The 22,493-nt window shown below is 45.5% G+C and overlaps 1 protein-coding gene across 4 annotated transcripts in view; it reads right to left on the reverse strand.

Annotated features, from left to right (window-relative positions):
• The window catches only part of HERC6 (HECT and RLD domain containing E3 ubiquitin protein ligase family member 6), a 99,872-nt gene extending 81,962 nt beyond the window's left edge, over nucleotides 1-17,910 (reverse strand). For 2 of the 4 annotated variants that reach the window (XM_040418092.1, XM_040418090.1), the window contains exons 1-3: nucleotides 17,582-17,910; nucleotides 4,779-4,938; nucleotides 4,186-4,262 (exon numbers count right to left, since the gene is read on the reverse strand). In XM_040418092.1, coding sequence (XP_040274026.1) covers nucleotides 4,186-4,262; nucleotides 4,779-4,938; nucleotides 17,582-17,807 — 463 coding nt within the window. In that variant the 5' untranslated portion in view covers nucleotides 17,808-17,910. The remainder of the gene's footprint in view (nucleotides 1-4,185; nucleotides 4,263-4,778; nucleotides 4,939-17,581) is intronic. The other 2 variants (XM_040418091.1, XM_040418089.1) reach the window with 1 other exon arrangement.
• Between the last annotated feature and the right edge of the window lie 4,583 nt (nucleotides 17,911-22,493).

Below are 22,493 nucleotides of genomic sequence, written 5' to 3' on the forward strand. Positions count from 1 at the left end.
TGTGACATTCAGTCTAATTTATTTGCGCATACACTTACAAAACCTTCGCTACTGTACGTGTGACATACTTTCAAGCATATATATTCATTTTAATATGCTCAAGGCGAGCAGTAAGGGACAGGGAAGTGCCTTGCTGCTGATGGTGCACTCAGAGGCCATGGCCCTGAGCGCGGTGAAACTGTGCCTGCTGCCAGAGCACAAGAAACACACTCATCCACGATACCTAGCTTCACATCCCAGTTTGCAGGGCGGCGCATGAAACCACTCTCGAAGTCACACCAGTGCGACCAGGTGGTTGGTTGGATTGCAGCAGATAATGCTTCGAGTCGGTTAAGCACCACCCTGTCTTCCACAAAGTCCAGTCTCAGTAGCCAAGAGTCTGGTCAACAGAATCCTCACCCTGATCCTCCTTCCTCCCACCAGGGAGAGTCTTGGCAAACAAGTGATCCCACATTCGGATATTCCATGGAGCTCTTTTCATCGCAATTCCTTGATTTGGGCCTCTGGCCAAGCCCGCTTGAAGAGGGACATAAGGAGATCTTGTGCACTAATTCCCAAACTCTTGAGCATCCACAGTCAGAAAAAGATGATGGTGGGGAACGGCAATTAGTGTTTCACGAGGTGGATGATGATGATGATGAGACACAGTTGCCAATAAGTCAACGGCAATTAGTGTCTCAAGAGGTTGATGATGAGGATAAGACACAATTGTCAATAAGTTAGGTCAACAACTCAGGAGGATGACCAGAGTGAGGAAGTTGAAGAGGAGGTGGTTGGCAATGAAATCACTGACCCAACCTGGGAAGGTGGCAAGCCGAGCGAGGACAGCAGTACAGAGGGGGAGGGATCCTCAGCACCGCAGCAGGCTGGAAGAGGCAGTGAGGTGGCAAAAGAGAGAAGGCGAGCAAAAGGGAGAAGGCAATCTCCCTTGCCAAGGGGTAGGTATTCCGCAGTCTGGCGCTTTTTTTAGGAAAGTGTGGACAATAAAAGAATTGTCATTTGCAACCTGTGCTGTACCAAAATGAGCAGGGGCGTGAACACTAGCAACCTTACTACCACCAGCATGATCCGCCACATGGCATCCAAGCACCGTAATAAGTGGGACGAACACCTGGGTCCACAATCTGTGTCTGTGAGTCACACCACTGCCTCCTCTTCCCCTATGGTTAGTGCTGGCCAATCGCCTGTCGAAGGCGCAGGCGAGGATGCCTCCTGCCCTGCACCTGGACCTTCGCAAGCACCATCAGTGACCACATCCACTTCCCTGTCCCAGCGCAGCGTACAAATGTCATTACCCCAGGCATTTGAACGCAAGCGCAAATACCCAGCCACCCACCCAAAGGCCATAGCACTGAATGCGCACCTTTCAAAATTACTGGCCCTGGAAATGTTGCCATTTAGGCTTGTGGACACTGAGGCCTTCTGCAGCCTAATGTCGGCGGCCGTCCCGCGGTTTCCCTGACGGCACACTGGGTGAACGTTGTGGAGGCCGGGAGAGAGTCGTACCCTGGGATGGCACAGGTACCACCGATGCCAAGGATTGCAGGCCCTACTTCCATCCGGAATTCCGTCACCACCTACATTAGTGGCTGCAAACCCCCCCCCCCCTTCTCCTCCTCCACTTCCACCTCTGAATTCTCATCTTGCAGCACCAGTCAGCCATCAGTCAGTAGCTGGAAGCAGTGTAGTACTGCAGTGGGGAAGCGGCAACAGGCCGTGGTGAAACTAATTTGCTTAGGTGACAAACAGCACACCGCCGCAGAGCTGTGGCAAGGTATAAGGGACCAGACTGAGCTGTGGCTCTCGCCACTCAGCCTACAACCAGGCATGGTTATGTCTGATAATGGCTGTAAATTGGTGGCAGTTTTGGAGCTCGGCAAGCTCACACACATACCATGCCTAGCCCATGTGTTCAACTTAGTGGTTCAGCAGTTTCTCAAAACCTACCCCAATTTGCCTGAGCTACTGGTGAAGGTGCGCCACGTGTGTGCCCATTTCTGAAAGTCATCTACAGCTGCCACCGGTCTGGCAACGCTGCAGCAGCGCTTGCAATTGCCAGCTCACCGACTGTTGTGCGACGTGAGCACGCGCTGGAACTCCACGTTCCACATGTTGGCCAGGCTTTGTGAGCAGCAGAGGGCAGTAGTGGAATACCAGCTGCAACATGGTCGTCGCCTTTACAGTCAGCTTCCGCTCTTCACAAGCGACGAGTGGGCATTAATGTCTGACCTCTGTGAGGTTTTACGCAACTTTGAGGAATCAACACAGATGGAGAGCGGCGATCCTGCTATTATCAGAGTAACCATCCCACTTCTGTATCTACTCAAACGCTCGCTGCTGACATTTAAGGCCGACGCTTTGCATGTGGAAGAGGTGGAAATGGGGGAAGACATTACACAGGGTGATAGCCAGACCACCCTCAGTTCGACTTCTCAGCGCAAATTGGATGATGGAGGAGGAGGAGCAGAAGACGGTTGCCTCCGCTACAGAGGGTAGTACCCATAGCAGGTTTATTCCACCTGTTCAGCGTGGATGGGCCGAAGAGGATGAGGAGATGGAGAGTCATCCTCCTTGTCTGTTGGGACTCTGACACACATGGCTGACTTTATGTTATGCTGCCTTTCCTGTGACCCTTGCGTTTTACGTATTTTGGCCAACACTGATTACTGGTTGTTCACCCTTCTCGACCCCGCTACAAAGATAACTTCTCATCTCTAATTCCTGTGGTGGAGAGGACTAGCAAAATGGAAAATGGAAAAATTGCTCCAAAAATTTCCAGCTGACAACGCTGGCGGCAGAGTACGTAGTTCCTTGGGCAACCAAAGAGGGGAGACGAGAGGAACACACAGCAGTTCCAACAGAGGCAGGGCAACACTCTTCAAGGCCTGGGACAGTTTCATGACACCCCGCCAGCACCCTCACCCTGATGCGCGGCCTAGTGATCCCTCTGTGTCTTACAACTATTGGGTGTCCAAGCTGGACACGTGGCACGAACTAGCGCTCTACGCCTTGGAGGTACTGCCCTGCCACCAGCGTTTTGTCAGAGCGGGTATTTAGTGCTGCTGGAGGCATAATAACTGATAAGCGCATCCGCCTGTCAACTGAAAATGGTGACATGTTGACTCTTATTAAAATGAACGAGGCCTGGATTCCCCTTACTTCTCTACTCCACCAGAGGAAAGCTGCTGAACATAAAGGCACTCTAAATGTGGCTTTTATGGTGTATTGAATACACTGTATTCCCATGCGCCCCTTCCACCACAAAAAAGGGTATATGGTTCAATCTTCCTTTTCTCGTCCTCCTCCATCATATCAACATGCTTATTAGGCTGCCCTCGCTCCTAATGTTTTAGAGGGTCAGCTCAGCATCAGACCCTAACCCCTAATGTTTTAGAGGGTCAGCAGCAGGCCCTCGCCCATAATGTTTTATATGGTCAGATCAGCAGCAGGGTTGTGCCCTAATGTTTTATATGGTCAGATCAGTAGCAGGCCCTCGCTCCTAATGTTTTATATGGTCAGATCAGCAGCAGGGCCTCGCCCCTAATGTTTTAGAGGGTCAGCTCAGCAGCAGACCCTCACCCCTAATGTTTTAGATGGTCAGATCAGCAGCAGGCCCTCGCCCCTAATGTTTTAGAGAGTCACCAGCAGGCCCTTGCTCCTAATGTTTTTGAGGGCCACCAGCAGGCCATCAATCATAATTTTTCAAGGGTGTGTATGATGCCCTCCTTTATGTGATATACAGGTTGTATCAGAGTGCCTCTTCCTTGTAATTTTTGCAGGAGTCCAAGATGCATCCAGACATCCTCCTCATGCTGTTCCCGAACCATTTCAGTGGTGTTTACATCATTTTCTGACCTTTTCCTGTGATCCAGACACCCTCCCCTCTTCAGAGCAGGGGTGCCTGGTTTAATGCTCTGGTTCTCCCATTGACTTCCATTGTGCTCGGGTGCTCCAGTGTTCTACTCGAGCACCAGAGCACCCGAGCACTTTGGTGCTCGATCAACACTAATAATTTTATTATTGGAACCACAGGATCAGCTTGAAAAAATGAAAAAATTATAAAATGTTCAGACCAAGGAACCCAGGGGTCCAAAACAAGTAGCCTTGCTCAGAAGTTTAATGTTCTACAAGCAGGACTTTTTGGAGTACTTGCAGTGTTATAAGCTAGATCATTATATACTGTACCTTCTGAAAGGGCAACTGTATGGAAATGTCCACAGGATATTTGTATTATTCTTATGTCAGACAATACGGTTATCTTTCTGTGGTATGACATAAAAAGGTATCTTTAGTAAAAAAAAATTCCATAGTATGTGACATTTCTTTACATTCATTCCTTACATTCACACCCTAACACCACCAAGCTTCTATATACATACTTCAATGGGTCATTATATAGCAAAGTACAGTGTGGTAGAGGATCTGATAACACCCTTTTAAGATGACCAGACAAATTAGATGACTGTTGGCCAAACCCACCAATTTGTATCCCACCATCTAATGTGTATAAGGGTGTTTCAGTGGCAGAGGTGCGTGTGTATGGGGGGCATCAGGAGGAATAGCTGTTGGCCAAATTAACTCATTTGTCCAACATCTATCTAAAGTGTATGATATTGGTTGCACCAGAGGGTCTTTTTGAAGCTTTAGGGCATCACTAGCAACAGCACCTACTCAGGACACCCCAACAAAATGTTGACGCTTCATCATGGTACTTTTTGCTTTCTGTGTGACACTGAAATGACCTTAGATGCAAACAGCTGTTTAAGAGTGTACTGTACCTAGGAATACGGGAGTTCTGAGGAAATTGTCCTGATCCAAGTTGTCCTTGTGACCCTCCACCCCAAGTAAATATATTTCCGTCACTGCAAATTACCACAGAGTGGTTAGACCCACAGCTCACATCCACAATTGTCTGGGCTTCCAGGGAATGGATTTGTCCTGTAAGGAATAAAGACCCATAATTCCATATTAAAGTATAAATAGTGGCTGAGGAGATATATAGTTTAAATGACAATTTTAGTGTATATATGTACTTATCACAAGATGAATCAAACTGTATGTATGCATGATAGAGATAGCACCAAGGTACCTCAGGTAATTAATGGTGGAGAAAAAGGCAACAGGCTCCCTTATAGGGGGTTTTCAGCAATTTATATTGATAACCTATACTCGGGATAGGTCATCAATATCTGATCGGCAGGGGTCCGACAACTGGCACCCCCACCAATCAGCTGTTTGAAGAGGAGGCGGCACTCCATGTAGGCACCACTTCCTGTTCATTACACTGCACTTCGTGTTGGACTTGTAATTTGTACTTGTAATTACAATGTGCCGCTGCTCCACAGGAGATGACGCGTAGTGTATTGACCAGGAAGCGGCACTCGCATGGAGTGCCGCCTCCACGTCAAACAGCTGATTGGTGGGGGTGGTGGGTGTCAGACCCCCGACAATCAGATATTGATGACCTATCCTCAAATTGCTGCATAACACCTTTTAGAGCCCAATTAGACTGCCTGATCTTCAGGCGGGACCAGCGCCAGTGGTTGATAAACACATCGATTGGTGCTCGTTTGCACAGGCCTGTTACACAGGCGTAAGATGAGTGAGTGTGGGAAGAATGATTGTTACCTTAGTCAGTCCTCCCTCATTCAGTTCTATTGATTATCAGTAGTACATCACTAATTACACACATCCTGATGAAAGATGTAAATCAGCCGACCAACAAACGACAAATCGTTCATCGGCTAATCAGAGGCTCGATTATACCGGCCAATAATCGGGTCTGGATATCATTCCGTCTAGTAGGGACTTTTTTCACTGTGAACTATCACCTTGAACTGTCAGTAAGGGGGTTTATCTAACAACATTCCCAGCAATTTTCTGCACGGCCTAGTTCACACGTCAGTTTTTGGCCAGTGCTGTTCCCACATAGATTGCTAGAGAACCTATTTTGTTAGTCACTGATACAAGTGGTGGCCCCATGACACAGTGGGGAGGTTGTCAGCAGTAAGTTAGTAAGTTTCTGTTGACGTCAGTTTTTATTTTTCCTTTCTTCTGATCCGTCAGAAGAACACACACACAAAAAAAAAGGAATCCTGTCTTTTGAGCATCTGCCTTCACACAGTCAGTATTTGGTCACTAATTGATCAGTATTGGTAAGGCAAAAACAGGAGTGGACAGAAGTGAATTGGCCTTAGACATTACAGGGAAATTTCCCAGTGGGCCGATGCCCATGGAGCAGGGGGGGCAGTATTTTGTGATGGACTGTGGTATTTGGCTCTGTTGGGGGTTGTATAATGTGCCTCAATATGGTATTGCTGGCCCTGCCTACTTATGTTGGCCCTGCCTTCCATCAATATGGACCCGACTACAAAACAGGGCCACTGTTAGTATTTTTCCAGGGTCCAAAACAGAGATGACATGTGATGGGAATATTTGCATATCTTCTGTGTTTTGGACCCACTCATGCTTTTGGCTTCCAAATCCTTATCAAACCCTGATATAAAATACTGACCGTGTGATAGAGGCCGCCCTCATGCTCAATTTGTATGAGTTTCGGCCATTTGCATTTGAAATCGGATTTATTCAGATGGAAAAGAAGTCCTGCATGCAGGACTTTAATGGCCTCTATCACACGGACAGTATTTGATCAGTATTGGTAAGGCAAAAACAGGAGTGGATCCAAAACAGAGATAACATGTAATGGAAGTATTTGCATGTCTTCTGTGTTTTGGACCCACTCCTGCTTTTGGCTTCCAAATCATGATCAAATCCTGATGCAAAATACTGACCGTGTGATAGAGGCCCTATGGATGCTCTGAAGACAAGGCGTGATAAAATTGCTTATCTATTAAACAAGGTGGACACTGTTCAATTAGATAGCTTTGTGCAGGGATTGATGCGAACTGAGCTGTCTCCTATGCAGTGGCATAGCGTGGGTTGCTAGCACCCGGGGCAAGCCATGTATTGCGCACCGCACGCCCCTTTTTACAGATAATGTAGCAGTCCTATGTAACACCACAGATAATACAGTGATAATTCTCTGAGTACAGATCAGGGGCGGACATATCGCCTGTGCAGCCGTTTCAGTTACAGGATCGCGCTTGAGTCCGACTGCGCATGCGCCACCTGTACAAGCGCGGTCCCGGCGACTGAGCCGGGTGTCAATTACAATGCTTAGAGGCGGGGTTAGGGCAGGGGAGTTACAGCCTGGAGTGAGGGAAGGGCTACCCCCTTTGACTTCTAACGTGACTTGTGGAGCTGGAGAAGAGTACTTTATAAGGCGATTTTTTCATGCATATACATGGCAGAAAAGCGGGACAAGACTGTATGATAACACAATGAGGATGATCTATAAGGTACTTTTGATAGTTTATTAAGTGAAATGCAGGTGAAAGGTTCGCTTTAAATATTCCTTTATTATAAATATATTCTCAAATACCTTTCATTAGTTCCAATGGCTCGTTTTGTCTGGGAAGCAATCATCAGGTGAAACAAAATGGCCGCCGTCCTATTAGTACACACAAAACCTGTCTTGATCACACAGTAGGACAAGTTACTTCAGAGCACTGAGCTAAAGAGCTGCCTCATCCTCCTCTCTGCTCTGCTTGTCAGGGATTATGATCCTGAATACAGCTGATAAGAACTTTAGCTGAATCTCTGGGGAATTTAGATCATGAGGAGACATGAAGTACAGAGAGGACGGACAGGACAGACTGTGGTAATGTGGGGCTGTGGTAATGGAGACTGTAAACAAGTGCTGCTGCTCATTAGCCATACCTCACCCTCCTCTCATGTCTCCTCATCATCTCCATTCCCAAGGAGATTCACCTGTATTCAGGATCATGATTCCTGACAAGCAGAGCAGAGAGGAGGATGTGGCAGCACTATGGCTCAGTGTGGGGAAGTATTTTCATTTTTTTAATTCCTGGAGAACCCCTTTAACCACCTCCGGACCGCCTAACGCAGATTCGCGTTCCGGCGGTGGCAGCCCTGCGCTCAGCCACGCATATATACGCGTCATCTCGCGTGAGCCGAGATTTCCTGTGAACGCGCGCACACAGGCGCGCGCGCTCACAGGAACGGAAGGTAAGAGAGTGGATCTCCAGCCTGCCAGCGGCGATCGTTCGCTGGCAGGCTGGAGATGTGATTTTTTTAACCCCTAACAGGTATATTAGACGCTGTTTTGATAACAGCGTCTAATATACCTGCTACCTGGTCCTCTGGTGGTCCCCTTTGTTTGGATCGACCACCAGAGGACACAGGCAGCTCAGTAATATGTTGCACCAAGCACCACTACACTACACCCCCCCCCTGTCACTTATTAACCCCTTCTTCACCCTTGATCACCCTTGATCACCCCTGATCACCCCATATAGACTCCCTGATCACCCCCCTGTCATTGATCACCCCCCTGTCATTGATCACCCCCCTGTAAGGCTGCATTCAGATGTCCGTATGATTTTTACGGATCCACTGATACATGGATCGGATCCGCAAAACACGTACGGACATCTAAATGGAGCCTTACAGGGGAGTGATCAATGACGGAGGTGATCACCCCATATAGACTCCCTGATCACCCCCCTGTCATTGATCACCCCCCTGTCATTGATCACCCCCCTGTAAGGATGCATTCAGATGTCCGTATGATTTTTACGGATCCACTGATACATGGATCGGATCCGCAAAACACGTACGGACATCTGAATGGAGCCTTACAGGGGAGTGATCAATGACGGAGGTGATCACCCCATATAGACTCCCTGATCACCCCCCTGTCATTGATCACCCCCCTGTAAGACTGCATTCAGATGTCCGTATGATTTTTACGGATCCACTGATACATGGATCGGATCCGCAAAACACGTAAGGACATCTGAATGGAGCCTTACAGGGGAGTGATCAATGACGGAGGTGATCACCCCATATAGACTCCCTGATCACCCCCCTGTCATTGATCACCCCCCTGTCATTGATCACCCCCCTGTAAGGATGCATTCAGATGTCCGTATGATTTTTACGGATCCACTGATACATGGATCGGATCCGCAAAACACGTACGGACATCTGAATGGAGCCTTACAGGGGAGTGATCAATGACGGAGGTGATCACCCCATATAGACTCCCTGATCACCCCCCTGTCATTGATCACCCCCCTGTAAGACTGCATTCAGATGTCCGTATGATTTTTACGGATCCACTGATACATGGATCGGATCCGCAAAACACGTACGGACATCTGAATAGAGCCTTACAGGGGAGTGATCAATGACGGAGGTGATCACCCCATATAGACTCCCTGATGACCCCCCTGTCATTGATCACCCCCCTGTCATTGATCACCCCCCTGTAAGGCTGCATTCAGATGTCCGTATGATTTTTACGGATCCACTGATACATGGATCGGATCCGCAAAACACGTAAGGACATCTGAATGGAGCCTTACAGGGGAGTGATCAATGACGGAGGTGATCACCCCATATAGACTCCCTGATCACCCCCCTGTCATTGATCACCCCCCTGTCATTGATCACCCCCATGTAAGGCTGCATTCAGATGTCCGTATGTTTTTTACGGATCCACTGATACATGGATCGGATCCGCAAAACACATACGGACGTCTGAATGGAGCCTTATAGGGGGGTGATCAATGACAGGGGGGTGATCACCCCATATAGACTCCCTGATCACCCCCCTGTCATTGATCACCCCCCTGTAAGGCTGCATTCAGATGTCCGTATGATTTTTACGGATCCACTGATACATGGATCGGATCCGCAAAACACATACGGACGTCTGAATGGAGCCTTATAGGGGGGTGATCAATGACAGGGGGGTGATCACCCCATATAGACTCCCTGATCACCCCCCTGTCATTGATCACCCCCCTGTAAGGCTGCATTCAGATGTCCGTATGATTTTTACGGATCCACTGATACATGGATCGGATCCGCAAAACACATACGGACATCTGAATGGAGCCTTATAGGGGGGTGATCAATGACAGGGGGGGTGATCACCCCATATAGACTCCCTGATCACCCCCCTGTCATTGATCACCCCCCTGTCATTGATCACCCCCCTGTAAGGCTGCATTCAGATGTCCGTATGATTTTTACGGATCCACTGATACATGGATTGGATCCGCAAAACACATACGGACATCTGAATGGAGCCTTACAGGGGGGTGATCACCCCATATAGACTCCCTGATCACCCCCCTGTCATTGATCACCCCCCTGTCATTGATCACCCCCCTGTCATTGATCACCCCCCTGTAAGGCTGCATTCAGATGTCCGTATGATTTTTACGGATCCACTGATACATGGATCGGATCCGCAAAACACGTACAGACATCTGAATGGAGCCTTACAGGGGAGTGATCAATGATGGAGGTGATCACCCCATAAAGACTCCCTGATCACCCCCCTGTCATTGATCACCCCCCTGTCATTGATCACCCCCCTGTAAGGCTGCATTCAGATGTCCGTATGATTTTTACGGATCCACTGATACATGGATCGGATCCGCAAAACACATACGGACATCTGAATGGAGCCTTACAGGGGAGTGATCAATGACGGAGGTGATCACCCCATATAGACTCCCTGATCACCCCCCTGTCATTGATCACCACCCTGTAAGGCTGCATTCAGATGTCCGTATGATTTTTACGGATCCACTGATACATGGATCGGATCCGCAAAACACATACGGACATCTGAATGGAGCCTTATAGGGGGGTGATCAATGACAGGGGGGTGATCACCCCATATAGACTCCCTGATCACCCCCCTGTCATTGATCACCCCCCTGTCATTGATCACCCCCCTGTAAGGCTGCATTCAGATGTCCGCATGATTTTTACGGATCCACTGATACATGGATCGGATCCGCAAAACACATACGGACATCTGAATGGAGCCTTACAGGGGGGTGATCACCCCATATAGACTCCCTGATCACCCCCCTGTCATTGATCACCCCCCTGTCATTGATCACCCCCCTGTCATTGATCACCCCCCTGTAAGGCTGCATTCAGATGTCCGTATGATTTTTACGGATCCACTGATACATGGATCGGATCCGCAAAACACGTACAGACATCTGAATGGAGCCTTACAGGGGAGTGATCAATGACGGAGGTGATCACCCCATAAAGACTCCCTGATCACCCCCCTGTCATTGATCACCCCCCTGTCATTGATCACCCCCCTGTAAGGCTGCATTCAGATGTCCGTATGATTTTTACGGATCCACTGATACATGGATCGGATCCGCAAAACACATACGGACATCTGAATGGAGCCTTACAGGGGAGTGATCAATGACGGAGGTGATCACCCCATATAGACTCCCTGATCACCCTCCTGTCATTGATCACCCCCCTGTAAGGCTGCATTCAGATGTCCGTATGATTTTTACGGATCCACTGATACATGGATCGGATCCGCAAAACACATACGGACATCTGAATGGAGCCTTATAGGGGGGTGATCAATGACAGGGGGGTGATCACCCCATATAGACTCCCTGATCACCCCCTTGTCATTGATCACCCCCCTGTCATTGATCACCCCCCCTGTAAGGCTGCATTCAGATGTCCGTATGATTTTTACGGATCCACTGATACATGGATCGGATCCGCAAAACACATACGGACATCTGAATGGAGCCTTACAGGGGGGTGATCACCCCATATAGACTCCCTGATCACCCCCCTGTCATTGATCACCCCCCTGTCATTGATCACCCCCCTGTCATTGATCACCCCCCTGTAAGGCTGCATTCAGATGTCCGTATGATTTTTACGGATCCACTGATACATGGATCGGATCCGCAAAACACGTACGGACATCTGAATGGAGCCTTACAGGGGAGTGATCAATGACGGAGGTGATCACCCCATATAGACTCCCTGATCACCCCCCTGTCATTGATCACCCCCCTGTCATTGATCACCCCCCTGTAAGGCTGCATTCAGATGTCCGTATGATTTTTACGGATCCACTGATACATAGATCGGATCCGCAAAACACATACGGACATCTGAATGGAGCCTTATAGGGGGTGATCAATGACAGGGGGGTGATCACCCCATATAGACTCCCTGATCACCCCCCTGTCATTGATCACCCCCTTGTCATTGATCACCCTCCTGTCATTGATCACCCCCCTGTAAGGCTCCATTCAGACATTTTTTTGGCCCAAGTTAGCGGAAATTATTATTTTTTTTCTTACAAAGTCTCATATTCCACTAACTTGTGTCAAAAAATAAAATCTCACATGAACTCACCATACCCCTCACGGAATCCAAATGCGTAAAAATTTTTAGACATTTATATTCCAGACTTCTTCTCATGCTTTAGGGCCCCTAGAATGCCAGGGCAGTATAAATACCCCACATGTGACCCCATTTCGGAAAGAAGACACCCCAAGGTATTCCGTGAGGGGCATATTGAGTCCATGAAAGATTGAAATTTTTGTCCCAAGTTAGCAGAAAGGGAGACTTTGTGAGAAAAAAAATAAATATCAATTTCTGCTAACTTGTGCCAAAAAATAATAATTTCTATGAACTCGCCATGCCCCTCATCGAATACCTTGGGGTGTCTTCTTTTCAAAATGGGGTCACATGTGGGGTATTTATACTGCCCTGGCATTCTAGGGGCCCTAAAGCGTGAGAAGAAGTCTGGGATCCAAATGTCTAAAAATGCCCTCATAAAAGGAATGTGGGCCCCTTTGCTTATCTAGGCTGCAAAAAAGTGTCACACATCTGGTATCGCCGTACTCAGAAGTTGGGCAATGTGTTTTGGGGTGTCATTTTACATATACCCATGCTGGGTGAGATAAATATCTTGGTCAAATGCCAACTTTGTATAAAAAATGGGAAAAGTTGTCTTTTGCCGAGATATTTCTCTCACCCAGCATGAGTATATGTAAAAAGACACCCCAAAACACATTGCCCAACTTCTCCTGAATACGGCGATACCACATGTGTGACACTTTTTTGCAGCCTAGGTGGGCAAAGGGGCCCACATTCCAAAGAGCACCTTTCGGATTTCACAGGTCATTTACCTACTTACCACACATTAGGGCCCCTAGAATGCCAGGGCAGTATAACTACCCCACAAGTGACCCATTTTGGAAAGAAGACACCCCAAGGTATTCCGTGAGCGGCATGGCGAGTTCCAGAATTTTATATTTTTTGTCACAAGTTAGCGGAAAATGATGATTTTTTTTTTCTTACAAAGTCTCATATTCCACTAACTTGTGACAAAAAATAAAAACTTCCATGAACTCACTATGCCCATCACGAAATACCTTGGGGTGTCTTCTTTCCAAAATGGGGTCACTTGTGGGGTAGTTATACTGCCTTGGCATTTTAGGGGCCGAATGCGTGAGAAGTGGTTTGAAATCAAAATCTGTAAAAAATGGCCGGTGAAATCCGAAAGGTGCTCTTTGGAATGTGGGCCCCTTTGCCCACCTAGGCTGCAAAAAAGTGTCACACATCTGGTATACCCGTACTCAGGAGAAGTTGGGCAATGCGTTTTGGAGTTTCTTTTTACATATACCCATGCTGGGTTAGAGAAATGTCTTGGCAAAAGACAACTTTTCCCATTTTTTTATACAAAGTTGGCATTTGACCGAGATATTTATCTCACCCAGCATGGGTATATGTAAAATGCCACCCCAAAACACATTGCCCAACTTCTCCTGAGTACGGGGATACCAGATGTGTGACACTTTTTTGCAGCCTAGGTGGGCAAAGGGGCCCACATGCCAAAGAGCACCTTTTGGATTTCACCGGCCATTTTTTACAGATTTTGATTTCAAACTACTTACCACACATTAGGGCCCCTAGAATCCCAGGGCAGTATAACTACCCCACAAGTGACCCCATTTTGGAAAGAAGACACCCTAAGGTATTTCATGATGGGCATAGTGAGTTCATGGAAGTTTTTATTTTTTGTCACAAGTTAGTGGAATATGAGACTTTGTAAGAAAAACAAAACAAAAAAAACCACATCATTTTCCGCTAACTTGTGACAAAAAATAAAAAATTCTATGAACTCACCATGCACCTCACGGAATACCTTGGGGTGTCTTATTTCCAAAATGGGGTCACTTGTGGGGTAGTTATACTGCCCTGGCATTCTAGGGGCCCAAATGTGTGGTAAGTAGTTTGAAATCAAAATCTGTAAAAAATGGCCGGTGAAATCCGAAAGGTGCTCTTTGGAATGTGGCCCCCTTTGCCCACCTAGGCTGCAAAAAAGTGTCACACATGTGGTATCTCTGTACTCAGGAGAAGTTAGGCAATGTGTTTTGGGGTGTCATTTTACATATATCCATGCTGGGTGAGATAAATATCTTGGTCAAATGCCAACTTTGTATAAAAAAATGGGAAAAGTTGTCTTTTGCCAAGATATTTCTCTCACCCAGCATGGGTATATGTAAAATGACACCCCAAAACACATTGCCCAACTTCTCCTGAGTACGGAGATACCACATGTGTGACACTTTTTTGCAGCCTAGGTGGGCAAAGGGGGCCACATTCCAAAGAGCACCTTTCGGATTTCACCGGCCATTTTTTACAGATTTTGATTTCAAACTACTTCTCACGCATTTGGGCCCCTAAAATGCCAGGGCAGTATAACTACCCCACAAGTGACCCCATTTTGGAAAGAAGACACCCCAAGGTATTCGCTGATGGGCATAGTGAGTTCATAGAAGTTTTTATTTTTGTTACAAGTTAGTGGAATATGAGACTTTGTAAGGAAAAAAAAAATAAATCATCATTTTCCGCTAACTTGTGACAAAAAATAAAAAGTTCTATGAACTCACTATGCCCATCAGCGAATACCTTAGGGTGTCTACTTTCCGAAATGGGGTCATTTGTGGGGTGTTTGTACTGTCTGGCCATTGTAGAACCTCAGGAAACATGACAGGTGCTCAGAAAGTCAGAGCTGCTTCAAAAAGCGGAAATTCACATTTTTGTACCATAGTTTGTAAACGCTATAACTTTTACCCAAACCATTTTTTTTTTTACCCAAACATTTTTTTTTTTATCAAAGACATGTAGAACAATAAATTTAGAGAAAAATTTATATATGGATGTCGTTTTTTTTGCAAAATTTTGCAACTGAAAGTGAAAAATGTCATTTTTTTGCAAAAAAATCGTTAAATTTCGATTAAGAACAAAAAAAGTAAAAATGTCAGCAGCAATGAAATACCACCAAATGAAAGCTCTATTAGTGAGAAGAAAAGGAGGTAAAATTCATTTGGGTGGTAAGTTGCATGACCGAGCAATAAACCGTGAAAGTAGTGTAGGTCAGAAGTGTAAAAAGTGGCCTGGTCATTAAGGGTGTTTAAGCTATAGAGGCTGAGGTGGTTAAGGAAGTGCTGCAGTGAACAAGCAGCAAGCATGCTGTGGCCAGGGCTTAAAGGAAACTGTGGAGCGGATCCCAGAATAAACAGTACCTGCAAGGACAGAGCCCAGGACTGCAGCGGTGAATGGGGAAGCACTGGCAGCAGATCACCGCTGAACACCACTGCGGTAAGCAGGGGAACAGCACAGCAGCCGCTGTTACAGTAGAGGTCAATCCATCCCAGCAGAGGCCACCCATGCTGGGCAAGGGGTTTAAACAAAACAAGCTATTCTAAGTCATGAAAGGTATTTGTGAATATATTTAGTATAAAATAATATTTGAGTATTTAATTTTTTTTTAATTCCTGGAGAACCACTTTAAATAAGCCAGCACCCCATCTGCAGACAGCTGTTTCAGGGTGATTGCCCCTAATCAGTGCAGAGCAGAGAGTATTGGCTTAACTGGGTGAGGCCAAAGTCAGGATTTGGGGGATACTATCTCTCCTTGGGGAGAACATCTTAATCGGCGTGAGGAGACTTCTATGCTCTATGCTCCTCTAGAATTCTGGGAAGAAAGGGATGCAAATAGCCTAAGTCAGGATTTGGCGGTACTAAGTCGCTCTCCCCAAGGAAAGATAGTACCCCCCAAATTATGACTTGGCCTCTCACCCAGTTAAGCCAGTACTCTCTTCTCCGCACTAATGAGGGGCAATCACCCTGAAACAGCTGTCTGCAGATAAGGTGCTTGCTTATTCATTATCCAAATTATGTCTCAAGGCCTAGTTAAAGGGTCAAACATTGACTTATAGGATAGCTGCCTTACATCTGGTGGCATTAGCATACCTCCCAACCGTCCCGGATCCGGTGGGACAGTCCCGGATTACAGTGACTGTCCTGCGGTCCCGGAATGGGGTAGGTATGTCCCGCTCTCAGGTCACATATCTGGGCATCGCTACTGTGAGGGGGCACAGATCTGGGCATAACTACAGTGAAGGAGGCACATATCTGGCCATAATCTGTGAAGGGAGCACAATGTGGGCATAAATACTGTGTGGTGGCATTTAGGGCACTGGGATTAGGTGTATAGTTATGTTTTGGGCAGAGTCAGAGGCTTGGCTTAGTGCTGAAATTTTTTTTGCAGTGCCACCTTTTCTGCACTGCACATAGTGTCCCTCTTCCTTCTTTTCAAAAGTTGGGAGGTATGCATTAGAGGCAGAGCTTGTTAAGAGCTCATTGCATCCCTTTCTTCTTTAAACATAGTGACATGGAAAAATTAGCAAAAATAAATAAAACATTACCAAAATTCTAAACAAAATATGTTTGACATAAAAATGTAATTTAAACAATAATCAGAAAACAATTTTCTGGCTACACATTCCCTTTAACAATGAAATTGTACATTGAGAAAGCACACTTCATCTAGTATCAGTCTCACCAGCCGTCTGTTATCTTATTATCCTATGTGCGAATTTGTTGTGTCATTTTTACTGCCATCTGCTGGCAAATTCTGGAAACTGGGAAACTGAAACTTAGTAACAGGAGAAACGAGAAATGAAACTTATTTTTGCCATTCATAGTAGCACATCGTGAACTGTTTTTTTTTCCATGCAGAAATATTGTTTATAGTAGTAAAAAAATGATTTTATTTGAATTTTTAGATTATATCTATAAATATTTATATTAAACTCAGTGTCGAAAAACATTCAATAAACAAATCCTGTAAAAAAAAAAAAGAAGTATTTCCTTAATAAAAGAAAATAAAAATGAAATACAAGGCCAACAAAATAGGGGAAAAAATGTTTTGTTTTGCAGGGTTTTTTTTTGCAGTTTTTAGGTCTCCCTATTGTTATCACATAAGAACCTAGCTTATTAAAGAAATGTATATTTTCTAGTACTACTGTGTGAAGTGTTGATTCCCTTGTATACAATTTTTATGCATCATTCAGAAGACAGGATGAGTCTACATATACCTATATATGTAGCAGGGCAGGGTTTGTCATTTCACACAACTCATCAGGGTATCCCAACGAGCCTTATATAATTTTACATAGGACTGTATCTGAGACTATTGCATTATCTTTATATAAAAATAGCCACACAGAATTTCATCGCATATCCAGCTCTGATGCATATGCATTATTATAAAGCTTTTCAAAACCAGCAACAAAAATACAGCAAATTTGCACAAAAACTCCAAAGCGACAGATCTTACCTAAGGAGCTCGTGTCAGTCCTCCTGCCCAGCTGTTCATAGTCATTCTGACCACAGGAAAGAACAATGCCATCTTCCTGGAGGAAAAGTGTATGTCTTCCTCCGCATGCCACCTTTTGTACACCCACTTGGTTAGTAAAGTAGTCATTTTCGGTGAAGTCAACATCTTCCTCTCCTTTGTCTTCAAGACCCAGCTGCCTAGATCTGTTGTTGCCCCAGCAGTACATGTTTGCTAGATGTATGTGCCTGTGATGTGGAGCCCTGACTCTCTCACCACACACTGATAAATGCAGCTGTCCTCCTCTATCACATCAGTCTCCACCCTGTGAGGCCAAAGACCAGTATTTGTCAATGGGTGTGCCCCAAGGCATCAATATGTACCATTTCATAATAAATGAAAGTGAAACTCATTTGCATTTGATTTATACATCTGAGCTAAATTTGATTTGTTATTGGATTGTTTCTTTTATACAGAATGCTATTCTTATGGAAAAAAACTCACATTGGTTACTGTATCACGGCAATTTGTGCCAAATGGCAAACTTGGCACTGATAAAATTGATAACAGACTTAAAGGGGTTTTCCAAGAGTTCGATATTGATGGTCTATCTTCAAAATAGGTCATCAATATCTGATCGGTGTGGGTCCGACTATCTGCATTCCGCTGATCAGTTGTCCTTACCAGACCAGTGACATCACTTTCATTGCTCGCATGGTTAATGTTCAGCTCAGTCCTATTCAACGTACGGCACTGTGATTGGTATGAGGAGGCTGCAGCACTCCCCTGAGTGCAGCGGTCTCTTCAAAAAGCTAATCGGTGGTGTTGCCAGGAGTTGGGCCCCCACTGATTAAATATTAAAGAGGGTATTCCATCTGCGCTCTTCATTAACCTTCCACCTCCACAGGTCCCCACTTCCAGCTAAGCAGGACATGAACACTGGTATCTGTGCATTTACAAGCATAGATAGCAGTTTGTCTGCCAAAGCCCTGCTTAATCTTAGCGCCCTGGAAGAGAAGACACTGCGCAAGCGTGGCTATCGCTGCAGTATTTCGGTGGAGGCCATAACCTCTGACAACGAGCACTGAACAATTGAAAGGAGGAATGAGCTATATTGAGTGGAGGCCATTACAGTAATAACATTTATAGGATAAGTTGATTATGCAGAGCAGAACAACTTGAAAGCTACTTGACATTATGGGAATACCCCTTTAATGGCCTATGCTGAGGATAGGCCATCAATATTGACCCGGTCCTCTGGGAAAAACCCTTGAAAGGGATTTTTCTGGAAGTTAAGTATTGATGTCCTATCCTCAGGATGGGTCATACATATTTGATCTATGGGAGTCGAATTTCCAGGACTCCCCCAATGATCAACTGTTTGAAAGTGTTGATGGCCTCTTCATAGTGTCTCTAGCATGATGCCGAGTTGCATAAAGGCTATGCGTCCGATGAATGTGATGTCACAGGCCTAGCAAAAGACCACAGTGAATGAATGGGATTGAGCTGCAATACTAAGCATAGCCACTTTACAATGTATGTATGTGCTTGGTACACTATAAAGAGGCCGCAGTAGTCCCTTCAAACAGCTGATTGGTGGGGGTCCCTTGAGTTTGACCCTAACCGATCAGATACTGATAATGTACTCTGAGGATATGTCATCAATATTTTATAAGGGGTTGCCCACTTCAGAAGAATATTTCCAAAATGGCCATACAGCGCATGCTGTGGCAGAATAAAATCAAAGCCTGCTTTTATTACTCCTGAGCTCCTGTTATGAAGTCCCCTGGCTGAACACATTCAGCTACTATCCAGCACCACGCAAAAGACGATGCAGCCAAAGAAAGCTGTCACATGAGAAAACCACGTGACTGACGCCATTTTTCTTCCCATTGACATGGTGGCCACAGTGCTGCACTGTTTACATGGGCCATGGAAGGCAACTGGGGAGCTTTGTAACAGGTGCTGAGGTGTGACAAAAGCATGCTGTCAGATTATTATTATTGTTCTGAAGTGGCCAACTCATGGAAAACCTCTTTAACCCTTTAGTGACCAGGCCATTGTGAGCCTTCGTGAACAAGCACATTTTCCCCCTTTTATTCATCCTGGCATTCCAAGAGAGGTATAACTGTAACTTTACGTTGATGTAGCTGTATGTGAGCTTGTTTTTTGCCAGACAAGTTGTAGTTTTTAATGTCATCACATACAGGGTTACAGTCTATTTAGAAAGGATCATAAGAAACAGAGAGGGGGAGGGGTCTGCCTTTATGTAAAGTCCTGTCTAAAGCCCACACTCCGGGAAGATATAAGTGAGGGACATGAACATGTGGAGTCACTGTTGGTAGAAATACATGGAGGAAAAAAGAATAATAAAATACTAATAGGTGTTTATTATAAGCCACCTAATATACCAGAGTCCACAGAAAAGCTACTACTAAGAGAAATAGACGAGGCGGCAGATCATAATGAGGTGGTTATTATGGGGGACTTCAACTACCCAGATATAGACTGGGAAACTGAAACCTGTGGATCTCATGAAGAAAACAGGTTCTTGGATAAAGACAATTACCTTTCCCAACTGGTTCAGGACCCAACTAGAGTCACTGCCATTCTGGACTTAGTATTAACCAATAGACCTGACAGAACAACAGATGTGCAGGTTGGGGGACACCTGAGAAATAGTGACTATAAAGTAATAAACTTCCAATTATCCTTCAAACGAGCGTTTTTTCAGGGTGGCACAAAAATACCAAACTTCCAAAAAGCACAATTTTACCAGCTAAGAGAGGCCATTAACTGGGACAATGTCCTAGGGAATAGAAATGCAGCCACAAAATTGGATATTTTTAAAGGTCCTCCTAAACTCTAATTGTGAAAGGTAAATTCTGTATGGCAATAAAAGGGTGAGGAACAAGAAAAAAACAATGTGGATAAATAGAAATGTAAAAGAAGCAATAAAGGACAAAAAGAAAGCATTTAAATCACTAAAACAGGAGGGTAGCAAGGAAGCATTAAAAAACTATAAGGAAAAAAAATATAATATGTAAATGACAGATAAAAGTAGCCAAGCTGCAGAGAGATTCATTGCCAAAGAGAGTAAAACTAACCCTAAGATGTTCTTCAATTATATAAATGGTATAGAGTTTAAAGAGGACCTTTCACCCATTATGACAATGTGAACTAAGTATACATACATGGAGAGCGGCGCCCGGGGAACTCACTGCACTTACTATTATCCCTGGGCGCCGCTCCGTTCTCCCATTATGCCCTCCAGTATCTTCGCTCACTAAGTTATGGTAGGCGGAGGTTTCAGTCACTAAGCTATGGTAGGCGGAGTCAGCCCTTGTTCTGCTGTTGCGCTGGCCAATCGCAGCGCAGAGCTCACAGCCTGGGAGGTTATTTTCTCCCAGGCTGTGAGCTCTGCAATGCGATTGGCCAGCACTACAGCAGAACAAGGGCAGACTCCGCCTACCATAACTTAGGGAACGGAGATACCGGAGGGCATAGCGGGAGAACGGAGCGGCGCCCAGGGATAATAGTAAGTGCAGTGAGATCCCCGGGCGTCGCTCTCCATGTCTGTATACTTAGTTCACATTGTCATAATGGGTGAAAGGTCCTCTTTAAACCTGAAAGTGTTGGCCCTTTACAGAGTGATGAGGGAGAAGTTGTAGAGAACGATGAGGAGAAAGTGAAGCTCTTAAATATTTTTCCCCCCAATGTATTCACTAAGATAGATGAACTGTCAGATGAAATGCAGAGTATCAAAGTAAATTACCCATTAAAAGTGTCCTGTTTGACCTAAGATGAAGTGCAGCAGTGTCTTAAAAAGATAAAAATAGGGGGTGTGGCCAGCGATGGAAGTGTGAGGATGCGCTCGATATGAGCTCTGCTGCACCCCTGATTAAAACAAGCCCGCACCTACTCTTAATGATGAGGAAAACTACTAAAAAGGGTTGAGCCCGTCCATCTGCTCCCCTTACTGCTTCCCAGGGCGACTTGTGCGCTTACTTCTCCAGGCAGGCTGACCCTGAAGCAGGAATGCCACCGGACCCGGCCTGCTTGCCCCAAGATGGTGGCGGCTCCCTCTCCAAGCGGCTTGCCGAGGTGTCCGCCCAGCCAAATGAGACCCGGTATCCGAATGCAAGGGAACGCCGCTCCCTCTCTGCACCACCCATGGCCCAACCTGAATGCCAGGCACCTCCTGTGCCTGACTTGCCGCCCAGCCAAACAGCTTTTCTGTCGCATGAAGCTCCCCCCTTTTTATTTTTACCTTTTATTAAGTTCCATATTGTTCTTGACAATAATGTTTTGTTTAGGTACAGCTCTGTCCCACCTATATGAAGAGGACAGGCACACTTTATAGTACTGATCTCTGATTTGTGTTTTCATACTGTTCTTACCTATGCTTATAGCAATACCTCAGTATGCTCATGCAGAGTCTTGTCTCTAATTGAAATGCTCATTGCGCACAAGTTATAATACCGATTTATGATGCCTTTTTCTGACTTCAGCTTTGTTTAACTACTGCTTTGTATTGCAATTCTAGATGCTTAAGTAATTGTTGCATCATTTTATTCTCTATGCAATTTGTACTTCTGAAAATTGTATAAAATCCAATAAAAGCCTTAATTAAAAATAAATAAATAACTTAGACGAATCACCGGGTCCAGATGGCATACACCCCCGTATCCTGAGAGAATTAAAGGGATTCTGTCATCAGATTTTACCCCTATAACCTAAACATATGCTCATGTCCGGACTAATAATAAGAATCCTAAGCTGGCCTTATTAAACTTCACTGTGGCTCTATTTGCCCAAAAAACTGGTTTTTATAACCTGTCAATCACTTACTTAAGGTGCCCAAGGGGAGGTCCGTTAATACAGGGATCCCGGCCACACCCCTCACCGTCCGGTG

This window comes from Bufo bufo, chromosome 2 (genome assembly GCF_905171765.1).
Source record: "Bufo bufo chromosome 2, aBufBuf1.1, whole genome shotgun sequence".
Classification (NCBI taxonomy): Eukaryota; Metazoa; Chordata; class Amphibia; order Anura; family Bufonidae; genus Bufo; species Bufo bufo.